The 17,380-nt window shown below is 44.0% G+C and overlaps 2 protein-coding genes across 5 annotated transcripts; both read right to left on the bottom strand.

The window, feature by feature from the left end:
* Positions 1-462: 462 nt before the first annotated feature.
* On the bottom strand, positions 463-4,089 carry NHLRC1 (NHL repeat containing E3 ubiquitin protein ligase 1). Its single transcript, XM_053999841.1, has 2 exons — positions 2,313-4,089; positions 463-1,164 (listed from the first exon to the last, which is right to left on the bottom strand). The coding sequence occupies exon 1, from the start codon at positions 3,998-4,000 to the stop codon at positions 2,840-2,842; it is 1,161 nt and encodes a 386-aa protein (XP_053855816.1). The 5' UTR covers positions 4,001-4,089; the 3' UTR covers positions 463-1,164; positions 2,313-2,839.
* Positions 4,090-7,278: 3,189 nt separating this feature from the next.
* On the bottom strand, positions 7,279-17,349 carry TPMT (thiopurine S-methyltransferase). 4 transcript variants are annotated; one of them, XM_053997423.1, is made up of 9 exons: positions 17,199-17,349; positions 16,591-16,751; positions 15,726-15,818; positions 14,510-14,642; positions 13,954-14,006; positions 9,989-10,063; positions 9,182-9,267; positions 8,190-8,234; positions 7,279-7,413 (listed from the first exon to the last, which is right to left on the bottom strand). In XM_053997423.1, exons 2-9 carry the CDS (start codon positions 16,728-16,730, stop codon positions 7,298-7,300), a joined length of 741 nt encoding a protein of 246 aa, XP_053853398.1. In that variant the 5' UTR covers positions 16,731-16,751; positions 17,199-17,349; the 3' UTR covers positions 7,279-7,297. The 4 variants fall into 4 exon arrangements, with proteins under 4 accessions (XP_053853398.1, XP_053853371.1, XP_053853379.1 ...); XM_053997396.1 differs by lacking the exon at positions 17,199-17,349 and adding an exon at positions 17,022-17,190; XM_053997404.1 differs by lacking the exon at positions 17,199-17,349 and adding an exon at positions 16,855-17,007.
* Positions 17,350-17,380: the final 31 nt, after the last annotated feature.

Genomic DNA, 17,380 nt, shown 5'->3' with positions numbered 1-17,380 from the left:
GCATCTAGACACAGCCCTATGTTCCTTTCTAAATGGAATGGCCACCACTCTTTTCCAAAGGTAAGCACACATCTAGCTATCCCCATTCCAAGCACAGCCAGTCAGACCCCAAACCTAAGGAATCAGTTCAAGCATGGGCCCTTCAATATCTGCCATCCCTCTCTCACAACACAAGATCTTGTGTCAAAAGAAAGATTTCAGCTTTACTGCTGCATTTTCCCTTAAGCACCAAAGAACTCAAAAATTTTAATATAGTTCATTATGCCTCAATTTAGGTACCTGCATCACATTAATTCAGGCAGAATGTAATGGTTCCTTCGATGCAGTGTTGTACAACACTAAGCACCAAGCTGTAGATTAAAAAGAAAACAGCTGCATTGTTCACAGAAGAAGTCTACATTTGCTTTCAGTAGGTAGGTAAAACAGAGACTGCAGGAGATGGCACAAAGAAAAAAAAATCTATTAGGTAGAATAAAGTCACAAAGTTTATTTTGCTTACAAATCAAAAAATCAAGTGATTTCTAATTACCAAAGGAGTCAGGAACAGAATGGGCAGTAATGGGAGTTTTTGTAGATTTTAAAACAGCATGAGTCAAATGTTTAAAAATCTGCATTTCAACTGCTGGAAAGTTGCCTACATGGCAGTAGGTCCTAGGAAATTTTCCCATCCATGAATTTAGTAGCAAAAAATAAGCTCCTGGTGCACACAAAGGTTTGAGAAGATGAAAGCTCACATCCCATGGTTCAGAGGAAGTGTTACCGTGACTAAGTATTAATTCTGTATGAATACAGCATTGAGGGCATTGCATGCATTTTGACACACAGCAGTCTCCCAAAGGAAGTGTTATCTAATTGGTTCTATCAAAGGCAGGCATCTCCTTGGCATCTAGAAAGGAATATATAATCCAGGGGTCTCCTTCTCTGAGTAAATTTCCTTCTTGACCTCCCAAGTGGGCTCCTGCTCAGGGCCATACAGCTCGCGCTGCAGAACAGGCAAGGAGGATTTCTGGTTCTTCCAAAGGCACTTGCTGTCTGGCCAGGCAGTAGAGAAGGCTGCAAAATACAGACTGTGCACATCCATATAATTTTCAATAGCAAAAAACGGCCCTATAACAACTTCTGCAGGATATCGCCAAACAGAAGAAGAAACCATCTACAGGGCAACTGCAATACAGAAATGGTGTTGTAACAAGGAAACATGTGATGAAAAGATATGAGGAATTATCACTAAATTATTAAAATATAGAAGTAAGCAAATCACACTTTATTGGCAGGTGACTGTTCAATTAACTCTTACAAATAGCTGCAATTAATAGATTTGTTTTGTTTATATAAATGTTGACATGTGACAGATTAACATATTGGCTGAATTAGAGAGCTAAACTGCTCCAATTTAATGCAAGTATTTGGTAAATCACTGGTGCTGTAACACATACAGTTATTAAATGCCCTGAAGTCAGACCAAAAGCCAGATAAAAAATTTACTGATAGATTGTCTGTGAATTTCAAATTATATTAGTTAATATTAATTATTTCAATTACTAAAAAAAAAAAGAAATTATCCCAAAAGTTTTATGCCCTTTTAACCTATTCATCTCTACCTCAGATAGCATTTACATCTAACTTCATTTTAATGCTGAACCATCTAAGTAATCATTTTAGCAGCAAGTAAATGCCTAAAAATGCAGCACTGACTTCTAGTGGGTGTATTAAATCCTCCTCAAAAAAAGTCATATATGCCATAATTTCCACTATGCAATAAGGCAAAAAGACTTGTGTTCATAGTAAAACTGTGAGAATATAAGTGAGAATATAATATTATTGTGAGTAAAACAAGAGAATGTAAACTGATCTAAATCTCCTGTGTTTTCACAATCAACAAAATCGAATTTGGAAGCTATGAAAAAAAATGAGGCTTACCTCTCACTAACATTGCAATTTGCAGTTGAATCCTGGGGTTGGGGAGTGCAAAAGCACTATATTAATGACAAAACAGGAGCAGGCAGTGCTGAAAACCTCCTACATGTAGCCGTGTTAGCAGCAGAGCCAACTCAAACTTACATATGCAGGAGTATTTCTGGTCTAATCATGGCTTCAAGAGGCTTTTAGGCAAAGCAGCTCACGCTGTGTAACCACACACCAGACTACCTCCAGATAAAGACACAGACTTGGGCATTTTATAGGAAAAAAAAGTGCTCCAGTACAACCTTAATAAAGGTGGGAATAAACTAGCAGAGAAAAGAGTGCCCCCAGAAATGCATTTTCCTGGAAAAAATAAGACTTTGAACATGATTTCACTTCTCATAACTCACTCATTAGTGGTAGCTCCTCCATCACAATGATTTTAGCTGGATTTATGCAACCTTGAATGGAGGCTTCCAATTCTCCTATCATTCTGTCAAGGCAATCTCCTTCCTTGTGCACAATTCCTGGAAACAGGTCTGTCAGGAGCGTATCTATACTTAATTAAGAATAATGATAACTATGTGTTGGGAAATGTAAATAAATGACGCATTACTTTCACATGTGCTGGTCTTTGATTACGTGTCAAAAAGAACCAAAACCACTTAGTTGTCAAGGCATGGAATAGTTTTAAAATGCTAAGTGATTTGTTTGGTTGATTTGTTGTTGGCTACAGGCAGCAACAGCCAAGTCCTCTCCCACAGGTAGGCAAGAGACGTGGTACACGTTTTGCAGGAAGCACGGCGTGTTGGTCAGAGGGTGATTTCATTCAAAGCCTCAAAACCGCCTCCTCCCTCCACTCCTACAAACTCCAGAACTCCGCATGCTTTATGGCCAGAAGCAGCTTGAGCCTGCAGCAGTAAGCATCTAAGCCCACTCAGGTAGAGCTATATACTTTCACTGAATGATCACCGCTGTCTAAAACGACGAGGGAATTGTTTGCCGTGTAAGTCAGCCCAACAGGATAAGAAAGCCCGTGGCTAATTAGAGGATTAAAGATGGGAAATTCCTCAGGTTTTCCTAAGCATATGACAGCCTGGCTACAAACATCCGTTACAATAACACGACCTTCTTTGTCAAAGGCCACAGCCGTAGCATATATTCTGGAGGGGAAAACGAGGTTCAGACCGAAGCTGTCCATCTGGCCGATGAGATCCATCGCCGCACTGAATATCGTCACTCGGGTGCTGCCCTTGCTCAGTCCTCGAGCTTTCAGGTGCTCTATTACCACGACAGCACCCGAGGTCTGGCAGACTGCAACCGCTCTGGGGCTGACAAGCTGGGACCGGATCATCTGACACTTCTTTAATTCCCCCTTTTGGAAGTCGGCCGCCAGGCGGTAGAGCGCGCCTGCCTCCGAGTCGGTCATGATTACTTCGCTCTTGAGGGTGGCATCCAAGCCCCAGGGCAAACAGAAGCCTTCCCGGACAGCCAGGACCCCCCTTCCCTCAAAATTGAAGGCCTTCACGGAGCAGTCCCCGCCGTCGGTGACCACCACGTGCCCGTCCGACGTGACCGTCACATCGAGCGGATACTTGATGTCGTTGCTCGCGTCCCCCCGCTCCCCGAACCGCCGCAGGCAGAACCCGCTCGGCCCAAAGACGTGGATCCTCTTCTTGCCGTCGTGTGCCACTGCCAGGCGACCCGACCCGGGGCAGGCCGCCACCCCGGTGGGGTTCACCAGCGACCCCCAGCCCCCCAGGCACAGCCGCAGCCCGAGCCCCGCGGGGGCCGCCCCCGCCGCCCCTCCGCCGCTCCTGCCCAGGGCCGAGGCGAGGCCGCCGCCGACGGGGCCCAGGAGCTCCAGCAGCTGCAGCAGCGGGAGGCAGTCGCTGGTCTCGGCGGGGCCGCAGAGCCGCCGGCAGAAGGGACACTCCAGCCTCTGGCGCTCGGCGGCGGCCAGGGCCCCCACGCAGCCCCGGCAGAGGACGTGCCCGCAGGGCAGATTGAGCGGCCGCCGCTGCCCGTCGGGGCCGTACGGCTCGAAGCACACCCGGCACTCCAGCAGGCTCAGCTCCGCCTCGTCCTCCGCCGCCATCCCCGCCTGAGGAGAGCGATCGGAGCCCCCGCAGCGGCCCCGAATTCCCCGGGCCCAGCGGGGCGGGCGCTGAACGCGGCCGAGGCGGCCGCGCGCCCCCTGCGGGCCAGCGGGAGCGGAGCAGGGCCCGGGCCGCCCTTCCCGCCGGGACCGCGGAGTGTCCCTGTACTCACCGCTGCACCCGCGCAGATATCCACCAGTGCTCATATATCCACCAGAACATCCAAATATCCACTAGAATATTCAACTACCCGCCAGAATACTCACATATCCACCAGATTCTTACAGACATCCAGTTATCAAGTTACTGTACCCCTACTACTCTTTATGTCCCTACCAGAGTAAGGAATTAAGCCACAATTTCACAGAATCATGGAATCACGGAACAGTTTCGATTAAAGGGACCTTGATGATTATCTAGTTCCAATCCCCCTCCCATGGGCAGGGATGACCAGAATAGACCAGGTTGCTCAAAGCCTGATCCAGCCTGGCCTTGAGCTCTTCCAGGGATGGGGCATCTGCAGCTTCTCTGGGCAATCTGTTCCAGTCTCATCACCCTTGCACTAAGGAATTTATTGTTAATATATCACCTAAACCTACCCTCTGTCAGATTTCCCCTTGTCCTGTCACTACATGCCCTTGTAAAAAAACTCTCTCCAGTTCTCCTGCAGGCCCTTCAGGTACTGGAAGGCTGCTCTAAGGTCTCCTCAGAGCCTTCTCCAGGCTGAACAATCCCAACTCTCTCAACCTGTCTTCATAGGAGAGGTACTCCATTTCTCTGAACATCTTGGTTTCATTGGATTTTCCTGCTGTTCTGGCAAAATTTAGAAAATATTTACATTCATCACTTGTAGACACATTTCTCAGGCACGAACACATATTTCTGTAAGGTGCATGGACAGCATGTGCTCCTTCTGCTAGGTGTATTTACAGGGTATTCTCAGAGTAGTTGCAGGGTACACACAGATCTTACACATCCTAAAATGGCTGTTTTGGCACGTGGCATTGCTCTTGCCAGGCTGTCGCATGCCTGGGAGTCCTGTGCAGGACACCACATAGCATGAGGCAGCCTCGTGCCAAGAGCCTGGCCCTTTGCAGCTATCACATATCTCAAAGTCTGAGATAAACTTTGGGAGCTCTCATGTTGCATCTGGAAAAAACTTGAAAGGAAGGAGATGCTTTAACCTGGTAGCTGCAGTACTGGCCAGGAGTGAAAACAAACAAAACCAGCAGCTCCCAGTTTGCACTGGCCCATTGGCTACACCCTTCTTCTGTCAACCCAGCCTCAAAACATGAGTATTTACGAGCAATACTGAGTGTTCCAATGAGCTGTGGGCGTGGGGACTGTGCTAAAACCAGCAGACCCATTTGCAGCTCTAGGACTATGGCACTCTAAAAAGACCCATGGCTTTTACTTGCCTTCTGTTCTTGATGAATGATGATACACTACATTGCAGTCATACCTTTCCTTTCAAAATAAGCTGCAAAGGGGAGAAGTCACTGTGCTTTGTCAACCTCAAAGTGGAGAAGATTTTTCTCGTATTGAGATGGAACTTCCTGTGTTTCAGTTTGTGCCTTTTGCTCCTTTCCTCATCTCTGGGCACCACTGAAAAGTCTTGTCCCATCCTCTTGTCAACTACCCTTAAAGATATTTGTAAGCATTGATGGTCCCTTCTCAGTTGCCTCCTCTCCAGGATTAACAATGGCTCTCTCAGCCTTTCCTCATAAACGATATGCTCCAGTCCCCCAGCCATCTTTATAGTCCTCTGCTGGACCTACTCCATGTTGAGGTTTCTCTTGTACTGAGGAGCCCAGAACTGGACTCAGCACCCCAGATGTGGCCTCACCAGGGCTGAGTAGAAGGCAGGATCACGTCCCTCGACCTGTTGACCACACTCTTCCTAATGCACCCCAGGATACCACTGGCCTTTTTGGCCACAAGGGCACACTGCTGGCTAACTTGTTGACCACCAGGACTCCCAGGTCCCTCTCCACAGAGCTGTTTTCCAGCAGGTAAGCCCCCAGCCTGTGCTGGTGACTTGGGTTTTCCTTCTCCAGGTGCATGACCCTGCACTTGCCTTCTCTGAGCTTCACTAGGTTCCTCCCTGCCTGGCTCCTGTGCCTGGCCAGGTCTTGCAGCATGGCCACAGAGCACTGTGTTGTGTTACCCACTCCCCATAGTTTTGTATCATGATCAAACTTACTGCAGGTACACTCTGTCCCTTCATTCAGGTCACTGATTAATAAGGTGAACAAGACTGGACCCAGTACAGTCCCCTGAACATTGCTTGCTAAAGCCCTCCAACTAGCCCGATCACAACACTGAGCTCTGCCACTCAGCCAGTTCTCAATCTACCTCACTGTCCACTGACCTAGCCCGTTTGCCTTGGTGAATCCATGTTGACTATTCCTGATAACCTTCTTTTCCTCCACTTGCTTAGAGATGACATCCAGGATGGGTTGTTCCCAAGGATGAAGGTAAGAATGACTGGCCTATAGTTTCCTAGGTCCTCCTTCTTGCACTTTTTCCAAGACTGGAGCGACATTGGTTTTCCTCCAGTCCTCAGGCACCCCTCCCATACTCTGTGACCTTTCAGCTATGATGGAATAACATCTGCAGCTCTCTCAGCACTCCTTGAACCCTCTTACCCAAGTCATGTTAGTTTGCTTGCCCATAGCTGCACTTTCAAATGAGGGAGCAGCACACTTGTGAGCAACTGCCAGGACATTTTCCACCCATACTCTCCCCTCTCCCTGTCATCCAAGTCTACTTCCCTCCAGCCTTTCTTGCTGAATGGTAATTTCCTCTTGGCAGCTGCTGCCTTGCCTTGCCCACTCACTGCCAGCCCTTCTCTTGACCTATATTCACAGGGATGGAGAGAACCAACTTACAGCAGCTTCCCACTTCTCTCTGCCCAGCCTGGTGCAAGGCCAGTGTCCCATAAAACAGTGTTTGAACCACAGCTGCCACACCCCCAGGGCTGCTGGCTGACAAGGCCGAGTTGCAGAGTGCCAGGCAGACAGCACTGACCAGCAATGGCTGAAAATGAACATTTCTTTCTCACAGCTCTCATGATTTGTATCGATATGGAAGAAAAAGGTATGCTTTGGTAATGGCTGGTTGTGCATGGAGTTTAAGAAAAGCTGTTCACATCTCAAGGTAGTAAAGGCAGCTGTGCAGGAGACCTGAATTGGTAAGCAAAATGCACAAAGCCCCTGCTTTAAGAATGCCCCATTTTAAAATGTGACATACAAGAAATAGCAAGGTGGGAGGCAAATTATTTTAATAAATTTTAATCAAGCTACAAACTTTAATAGATATAGCACCTCCAGAAAATAATCTAGTCCCCATTGTCTGTGCCTCTCCGAGAAGTCATCAACTTTTTCAAGACACTTAATTTCACAGCAGTTGCCTGAAAAGGAGGTAAGAATAACAAATTAGTAAATGATTAGTCAATGAAAAATGCAAACTATCCAGAAAAAAAAAAATCTTATCCACAGATTTCCTCACAGTGCCTAACAGTGACATAAATTGCACTGGGGAAAACTTAATTGCTCTCTTTTGCATTGGGATGCAACTGTCTATGCCAATGACTCACTGCACGCAAACGCTGCCAGTCTCAGAAAGTTGTAAATTTAAAAGTGAGATATTACAGCACATCAGGAGGAACTCCTAAAATTAAATTCCTGACACAGTTCCACATTTCATTATTTTGATGGATTTGAGTTGTACATTTCTAGCATTTTCTTTGAGTGCCATGCTACTTTTCTTCTTTGTCACAAAAGTACAGTAGAAACTGTAGCACTGGTAGGACTTGTATTAAAACCAGAGCAACTGGTTGATGAGGTGCAGGCAAAGACAGAATGGTCAAATAGGACTCTAAGACTGCAGCTACAGGATTACTGAGTGCATTATGAATCCTGGGAGAATAAAAGGGTACCAAAGGGAGACAAGAAACTCTTTGTCTCTTGGGTTTTCTTCATATCTTTTGAAGAACTGAGAATTTTCCGTGACAGCAACATCCCTGTGGCTAAATCGTATTTATTTTTCCCAGTACTTTTCCATGACTCTAGCCTTTAGATAAGAAGCAAATGACTGCATCACTCATCACAGGGCAAGGTAAAGGCACATAAACATCTTTATGTGTTTTGGAAAAAATTCCTAAGGGCTAGGTGAAATTTTACTCACCAAACAAACTTTTAATTTCAGATTCAGGAACATAAAATGGTGGGCCTGAAAGAAAAGGGGTGAAGCTAATCAGAGAGGAGACATGGGAAGAAGACAAAATTTACACTGCAGTAAGAGAGCCAACCCCTTCACTCACAGCACCTGGCCTGTAATGGGGCCCCAGGGTGCAGCTCCATCAGCAGGAGCCAGAAGGCATGTCCAGGAACTTGTGGCACCTTGGTGGGCCAGACAGCTTCAGGTTTTGCTGCTGCTTCATCTCCAGCTGTAGCAGGGAATCATGAATGTGACGTCGATATGACCACTCTCAGTGTGCTGTATGAATCCAGTCTACAATCTCTTTAGACTACAGTGGCATGATTAAGGCTAAGAACTGAACATTGTCAGAGGAAAAGTAATGAATTAAACTGTTCTTGCTTGTGATAGCAAGACCTATTTTTTGGGGGGATAATTATGCTGAAGTGCCCAAAAGCAGAAAAAGATCTCTTTCTTTTGTGAGTTAATATTAACTTAAAAATCTCCCACTTCAGTATATTATACAAAAATGATAAAAGGAGAAGTACCCTATGATTTTACAGATTTTCACCTTTTCCAAGTACATTCAGAGCGTGGTAGTGGTTGAGAGAGACGCACAAGATGGGCAACACATTGGGTTGCAAATTCTGGATAAACAGCAAGAAGCTGATGTTCTTGGGAGTGTTTCAAGCTCCCGAGGCCAGACAGGATGTTACTAAGTGCTCTGACTTACAGCTTCATTGTTAATATACCATGACTGTCCTCAACTTAACTTTAGCATGACTGAATGCTAGAGAAAACACAAATTTAGTCCCAAGCTTGGTCAAAATCTAAACTTTTTAACCCACAGTTATACTGGTGTCACCATCTAACAAAGCTATACAGGTAAAAATCTTGGGGAAGATACTAATACATCTACTATATCTTTATACAGTTTGTATTAGAGGAAAATCACAATATGAACAGTACAAAGTTCTCACCTTTGTGTTTGTTTGGATCATATGAAACCGTAACAAGGAGATAAGAAGAATTTTTCTCCACTAGGTTGATCATCAAACTGGCATAGCTAAAAGGAATAAAATTATACTTTATTGTTTTTGTAAAGCATTCAAGCACAGCATTCAAAATATTCAACAAAATGCATTTCTATGCAGACAGAATTTTAACTGAACTGCAGAGAGACTAAGCAAAACATAGTTTAAATTTCAGGAGCATTAAATTCATGCTACACATAAAGAACATAAAATAAAGGTTATATTTATTCATCATAAGCATTTATCTTTTCTTGCACATTGAACTCAAGATTAACAGACAAGCAAAGTATTCATCTGCCACAGTCTAGAATATAGTACACAGTACAGTACTTATCTTTTAAAATTATTGTGAATTGAAGATTCTGTATCTAATTTAAAAATCCTGGGAGCAGGTTCAAACTAAATTTGGGCTGACTATAGGCAAGAACAAAAATTTGTAATCAAAGAGAGTGAGGGGGAAAAGAACAAAGACAGAAGAAGCAGATGTGATGAAAAGGAAATAATAGAATTCAGATGAGGCTTGCAGTCCTGCTTCTGCTCGGTTGGAACAAACCACATATTTTCCCACCAAGAGGCAGGGTGGCTTCCTGAAGGAAGAGTACAGCACTCTGCAACTGCACCAGATGCTTGTGGTAGAGAAGAACTTGTGTAGGTTGGTCCTTTAAATGAAAAAGGACTGATTAACAAGTCACAGGATCAAAAACTTGTCACTGATACCTCAGAGAAAACACAGTAACAATGCAATTTACTAACCATTGTCTGTCGCGTGGATTCACGGCTACGAGAGCTCCTCTGTCCCAAACCCCATCAAACTTGCCAACTATTGAGCTATAAGGAGATAAGGAAAAGGCTTAAAATAGTAAAAAGGGACCTTCATCTTCTTTTGTGAGGTCACAAGGATTCTGCAGCCAGTGATGCAGATTCCCCACCACCTTTTTGTTATGGTGCAGCATTTTCATAATCCAAGCCAACAGGATGTGGAACTCAAGAAACCCTCCTGGTTCTTTGTCCTACTGCAAAGAGGTGTGGGATAGTACAGAGGTGTGGGAATAGGTCACTGCTGCCCCATTCTTAGGAGCTGCTGAGACACGGCAGGGAGGAAGTAATGTAGTTTTAACACATTTGGGCTACAAGTCTGGGTGTTCAGTAACTGCATCCTTCTGTCTAACATGCACTCAGCACATCAACAGTTCTTGACCATCTTCTAAAACGCACGCATGATTTCATATGCAGGCTAAGGAAGGTGCCTTGTTGCTTTACTATCATTGACTCAGCACATTCAGTAACTTTAGCCACTTGAATTCCCAGCTACATGCCCAGGACAGTTAGCTTCAGCTTGCAATTTGTTTAATGCTAGGAAAGCTAAGTTACACTGCTGCTTGCCTCAGTGCAACTCTGCTGCAGACACTAGTTTTGGTCCTGGATATGCTGGCAGATGGCTTCATTGGCCACCCAAAGCCTGCAAGTGAGCAAGACTATCAAGAAATGCCTTTATTAATGGATGGTAAGAGCAGCCAGAGCAACACAAAAGAATATCTGGGGATAAGAAAGAGCCTTGGTTTTGGTGATTATTAAAATAGGTTAAACAGTAAGGTAGTAATAAAGTAAATAGTGTCATTTTAAAGAAAGTTTGAATCAGTTTACTTAGAAAAATGTGTCATGGAATTGTGCAATACCCTTCTGCCTAGTGGGCAGGTGTCCAAGACCAGTTGCATCACCTCTGTCTTCATTTCTGTACAGATTTTGGCTAGGGTAGAGTTACCTTTCTTCATAGCAGCTTGCATGGGTTGGTGGATTTGGGCTTGAAATCATGTTGATAACACACTGGCAATTTAGTTACTGCAGAGCAGCACTTACACAGCACCAACACCTTTTCTGCTCCTCCCACCCTGACACCTGTGAGTAGGCTGGAGAGCACAAGAATGAATGAGACACTGGGTGGGAACACAGCAGGCACAGCTGACCCCAACTGAGCAAAGGGATATTCCAGACCATCTGGCTCCACTCTCAGCAATAAAACTGGGTGGGAGATTGGTGGATGGGAGTACTGCTTGGCTGCTGGCTAGGCAACAGTTGCTTGGTTGGTGGTGGGCAACTGCTTTCATTTGCACCACTTGTTTTTCTTGGGTTTTATTTTTCTCTTTCTTTGGTTGTTCTTTTTTGTGTAATTTTTTTTCCTTACAACTTTTTAAAACTTATTTTTAATGATTAAACTGTTTTCATCTCCACACGTTTCTTTCTCACTTTTACCCTTTTGCTTGTCCCCTGTCATGAGATGATGGGAGAGTGGGCAAGCAGCTGTGTGGTGCTTAGTTCCACCACCTCAGCCAGAGTTATACCATGAGAACTTCTCTCTGCCCACTGCTATCTTCATTGCAATGGCATTGCTAAGCCTCTGGTATCTAACCTGCAAGCTGATCTTGTATTTCCCACTCTACTGCGATGAGACATGATAAAACTTTCAAGTGCTGACTTCTTTTAAAGTTTGCCAAGTCTAAGTATCTAATTTAAATAACCAGCCTCACAACTGAAAGGAGATTTTTAAAGAGACAGTTAAACAAGCAATGGACATGCAGGGCACAAAGGAGAGTTTAGTGGGGCAGGTGACAAACTTGATCTTCTGAGGCTTGGAGGCAGTTCTCCTCTCTGTGTAGATGAGTCTGCTGGGTGACCTCAGGCAAGCCATTGAGGTTTTCTGCACTTGGTTTTTCTTTACAGCTTTAATCTGGTCTAACTGGAATGGCAGCAGTGGCTCCAAACATGCATTTCATGTGCTTTACTCCCACGCAATTTCATCAAGGCCTACAGACAAACCAGGCTGCAGGCAGGCTTATGCTGTGGCCCTGTCCCAGTCCTGGTCTCTTGGCTGCCAAGATCTCAGGACCTGCTGAATGTCTGGGTGCTCCTTGTCCCTCTGGACATCCAATTTCCTTCACAACACAATGAAGCCATGAGGAAACAGTCAAAACAGGCACACAACTGTCTTTCATCCTGATGTGGAGTCACGATGAAGCTAAGGTATGAAGAAGCACTTTTCACTGTAACACACCGCTATGTGTTTATACAGCATTCAGCATGGGTTAGGTACTACTACATCTAAAAAAAATTAACATGTAAATCAGAAATTCACATATCTGCAGAAAACCCACTGGACTTAAGAGGAAACTTGTGAATTTCTATATCTGCATAAGTTTAGTAGTTTCAGTAAATGCAATTTTTTATATTCTTTTGAAGTCTTGCAGCCATAATTTTATTAAGAGGTACAGTGATTGTGTAATATAACTGTTTTACATATGTCCCAGAATTCCCAGAAAGAGCAGTAATTCCTGTTACTCTTTAACTAGCAAGAGTCTTTGAAATGTCCCATTCTGACAAAGGTCAGGAGCACATTTGAGTTTTCTTCTAATGAATGCTAGGCTAATGGAGATGAAAGGGACCTGTTAGTAGGCCAGTCTCAGCAAGAGAGAAATAAATTTAATTTCCATAATTACTGGGTAATTAATCAAATTGTCTGTACACAGAAACTAGAAGTGTGTGCGCATTTTTCTAGTCACAGGTATCTGCTGACTGATGATGGGAATATAGTTCATTCTGCATTCAGAACGTCTATTTGCCAATTTATTTTGTGACCATAAACTATGTACTGGATCCAGTGATATGGGCTGAAATTGTCACTAATTACCTAATTTTGTTTATTTCAAAGTATTATTACACCATGTTGTGATAGAAGTTACAAGTTTCACCACACTATTTGCTACAAAACTTATGACTGAATTTTTCAAAAATTTCTGAGAAGCTTAAGCAATCCTTGGGCAACTTGTCAACTCACAGCAAGAAAGATTTAAAGGGATCTACAGTGTAGCAAGTAACTATACTGGAGGGACAAGGCGGGTAAGAAACTAGGCAGTATCTACAAAGTCACATTCATTCACACCCCATCTGTTGGACACTTTGCAGGACTAGATACATATATACACCAGTCAAACAGACTGGAGTCAGCTGCAGCAGCAGAAGGCACAGTCATGGTCTACTGTCTGAAAGACTCTGGACTCTAGTAATGAATAGTCTTTTTTCCAGTGTTTTGGCAGATTGAAAAAAAAAATCATATAGTAAACTCTGTGTTCTGGTGTCCTGAACTACCTATTGCACCTGTATGTACTAGTTATGGAAATCCCAGACTTTACCTCCTTCCTACTGAAGAGCCATGGGACAAATTCTTGTGCCTGACAGTTGTTTGTAAGAAGAGCAAACAAACACAAAAAACTTCACCAAAACCTTATAATCTAGGGAAAAAAATCACATCTGAGTAAGAACTGCAAGAAGAGGGAACTATTGTGCTAAGACACCTCTGGATAAATTATCTTTACTAAGTTATTCTGAGTAAGGGATTGTGTTAAAGTTTTGCTTCATAGAGTTCATCAGTAATGTTAAAGATAATTTGGTTTTACTGTAAAAGCAAAAATGCTTTTTGATAACTTTCACAGAATGGCTTGGAATAAGAAGTCCATTTAAAGATAATTAGTTGTCATCCTTAATGATTAACAACAGGATTAGACTTTTGTTGGAGATTGGCCATTCAGCTTTCTCATACAAATGAATATGAGTTTGCTTAAGAGGACCTGACAAATCTTTGCGCGATTCAAATAAAATAATAGTAATGGACAGTATTAATACATATTCGATTATGAAGAATTGTAAAACACTATGAGTATGCCTACCTGGACAAATCATAAATACTGCAGCAGTAGAGGGAAATGTTGCCAGAGGTACTCTACAATAAAGCAAAGGAAACAATCCTTATCAGCTAATTATATTTATATACGCACTCATAAGTGTGTGTGTGTATATATATATATATATATATATATATATATATATATATATATCTTAAAATATACCCATACACTATTAAAAATTAAATTTTAAAAATACATTTATGTGCAATGGGGAAAAACGTTGAGAAATATTTTTAGTTTTAATTTACTGAGGTAACTCTTCTGATCCCCTCCAGAGAGGTTCTAATCTATCAAGGCATGCCTCCAGTTTTAAAACACATTTCATCTACATTCAAGTGCTTCGCTGTCATAAGAAGGCCAAAGTAGTAAGTTTAGAAGAATAATTTTTTAGTCCAAAAATACAACTCAGAGCTTCCTTTTAGACCTCTTCAGGAGAGGTGAATGATTACCAGTAAAACAGATGCATAAAAGCAGAATGACTTGTTTGCTCAGTTATGCCAGTATTGCATGATTAACCACACCAGATAATTTGACATACCTGGAACATTTTTTCTCCTGAAATCTCAGGGACTTGCTCCTCACAATAAGGCAGACTGTGTTCTGAAAAAAATTCCTTTACTGCTTGCTCACTGAGTTCCACACCAACAACGCTGTGCCCCATGTCCGCCAGCCTGCACACAAGAGAGAGAAGGCCTAGGTTTACATGAGGCCCACAGGTGGGGCAAAATGTGTATCTCCCATACATCATTTATTTATTAGGGAAAGCCTAGTTTTAGGGTGCCCTGATATGTCTAACTATCTCAAGTGTTCACATGATATTGAACAGCTCCCTTCCATGATCTGAGCTTAAATTAGCACCACTCAGCATACAGTTGATGAGGAGTTATATGCTTTATTTAGATTTAATGAACTATTCATTTATTCCTACTAACTTGCTGAAAACAGAGGTGATCACACTGAGAAACTGTCCATTTCAGAAAGGTGCTGTGCTCTGAACTGAGGTGACTGAGGCACAGTGTCCACCCAGCTGCCTCTGTGGCTTGGCAGGAATGGGCAGCAAAGGAGATGCAGTAACCTCTGCACCGCTGCAGCTCAGCAAAACACCAACATGTGTCAGAGCCCACAGTCAGCCTAGGAAGTAGGCACTGTGATAAAACCTGATAACTGGATTACTTGAAGATGTAGGTTTTGGATTGTGCTCCTTCCCTCCAAGAGAATCACTGGCTTATATAGGCCCTACTTTTAAATACAACACTCCCTCCCCCTGCCCCCCCGCCCCCCCCCCCAATCCCTTTCCGAAAGAGAAAAAAAAAGGTAAAAGTAAAATAAGAAATATAAAAAAGAGGAAGTTACATTTAGCCCAAATCACTTAAATTTCCAGAGTGGCATGCCACATGGTGTCTTGAAAATGTCTAACACAACTGACCTCATTGTGGGCAATTTAAGCTCGCATTGCTACGAAAAGCAGCAGTGGTAAGGGTATAGCTTCAGTCACTCTGTCCATCTAAATTCAGCATTCCCCAAGCTGAACTTGGGACAATCAGTAGGACTTTCAGATCAGACCTTATCCATTCAATTTATGCTACTATATGAAACATCAGCCTTCTCCTCCCTTCAGCTTCCAGTGACAGTGTTTTCCTAGCAGTGGAAATGTGGCACATTTCCACTGGCCAATGTAAGGTTGGGAATTCCCCCTCTCCCTCCCTCCCTCCCCACATCAAATAAGATTTTTGCTCTTATTATCTGTGTTTTACCATTTCATCTCTACTGCTTTTCCACAAAGTGGGAAAAATATCCTCAGTCCACTCCTGCCATTTAAAAGAACATCCAGATACTTTTGAAGGAGCCTGCAGAACAGATACATTTTACTTAACTCTGCGAGTATTTGTGTTGGCACATGAAAAGCCAAGTGTTACACACTATGCCAGGTAGCATAAAAGCTCCATGATGGAACATATGTAATTAGCTCAACCTGCTTCATGCCATTAGACATAAAAACATAAAATAAAAGCATTCACCTTCCACTTACATAGCAAGAAAGTAAATTTCACGTCATTCAGAAATTAAGACATTTCTGTTTTTTCTATTTTCTTGTCTTTGCAACTGAACAATCCAATCAACCCACCTTAAGAGGGTCATAATAGAGATTTTAAAAAGAATGATTATGAAACTTCTCCATCAAGCAATTAACTTTTACAGGTCTTGAAAGACTATATAATCAGGTTTGTTCTCTTAGGTCCTTGTCTTTTACTGCATGGTATTTGCTCTGATGCCCTCTGCACATTGTTTCAAGGCCCAGTTTCACAACATGAACAATAGTGTAAAGCATGTCCATCAGAAAATTCAAGATTTTCTAGCCAAACTATCCAAGCTCAAAGGTTTAAAACCTGATTCAAGAGTAAAAGCTCTAATCTTTTACAATAGTTTCTTTTCTCTGTCCTTTGACAAATGTAGGTCACAGAAATATCTATATTAATTTTTGTTTCAAGCTGTGCCCATGTCAGATAATTTGCTTTTTGCAAATGTTCCATTTTCAATTAAGAGTTTCTCGAATGAGCCAAGCCACTCATCTCATGGCATTACTTAAAACAGCTTAGGCAGAAGAGTGAAGTCACGTACGGATGCCCTTGTTCCTTGTGAAACCCGATGTTACCCATTTCCCATTTTTGTAGCCATTCCTCCTCTGTCACCACTCTCTCTTTCTGAGACTCAACATCACAGCCTTCCGGGAGCCCGGAACCATCGGCTGAGTGGTCCATATCTCCAGGGAATGCTTGTAGCTGTGAAAAAAGAGAAAATAATTACCCCCACCCAATGCATAGTTTGGAACTGGCTCTTACTTCCTCGAACCGGACAAAAATTTAGTAGATCTCAAGAGATCACCATTTGGTGACAGTCGCAATGTACCGAACGCGACAGAGTAATAGGCACACTCTTGCTCCCGATAGCGTGGGCCAGACCCCTTTTCCCGGGGCGTCTGAACGCGCCTGTCCAGCACGGCGGGTCCGCGGGTGGCCTCCCTTTTCGCACCCATCCAGAAGCCCCCCTACCCCGGTAACGAAGGAGGGAGATGCCGACATTTCTCTCTCGTGAAACCCGCGGGCAGAAGGCGGAGGCGAGCGGCTGCTGGGGCCGGGGGACCCGCGGGGTGACCCGAGGCGGCTCAGCACCGCCCCGCTCGCCGCCCCGCTCGCCGCCCCCCGCCCAGGCAGCGGCAGCCGCGGTACCTGCACGGCCGCGGGTCCCGTGAGGGCGGCGGGGCCGGGGCGGTGCCTCCCCGCCCTCCCCCTCGCTACGCACCGCGGAGAGCGGAAGCAGCGGCAGGAGGAGGCGGGCTGAGGGTGCACGGCACCGGGGAGGAGGAGGAGGCTGGCGGTGGGGATGGCGGCGGCGGTGGCGGTGGCAGTGG

Source organism: Vidua macroura, chromosome 1, assembly GCF_024509145.1.
Source record: "Vidua macroura isolate BioBank_ID:100142 chromosome 1, ASM2450914v1, whole genome shotgun sequence".
Lineage (NCBI taxonomy): Eukaryota > Metazoa > Chordata > Aves > Passeriformes > Viduidae > Vidua > Vidua macroura.
The sequence above is the reverse complement of the archived record's forward strand: the minus strand, read 5'-3'. Positions and strand labels throughout refer to the sequence as shown.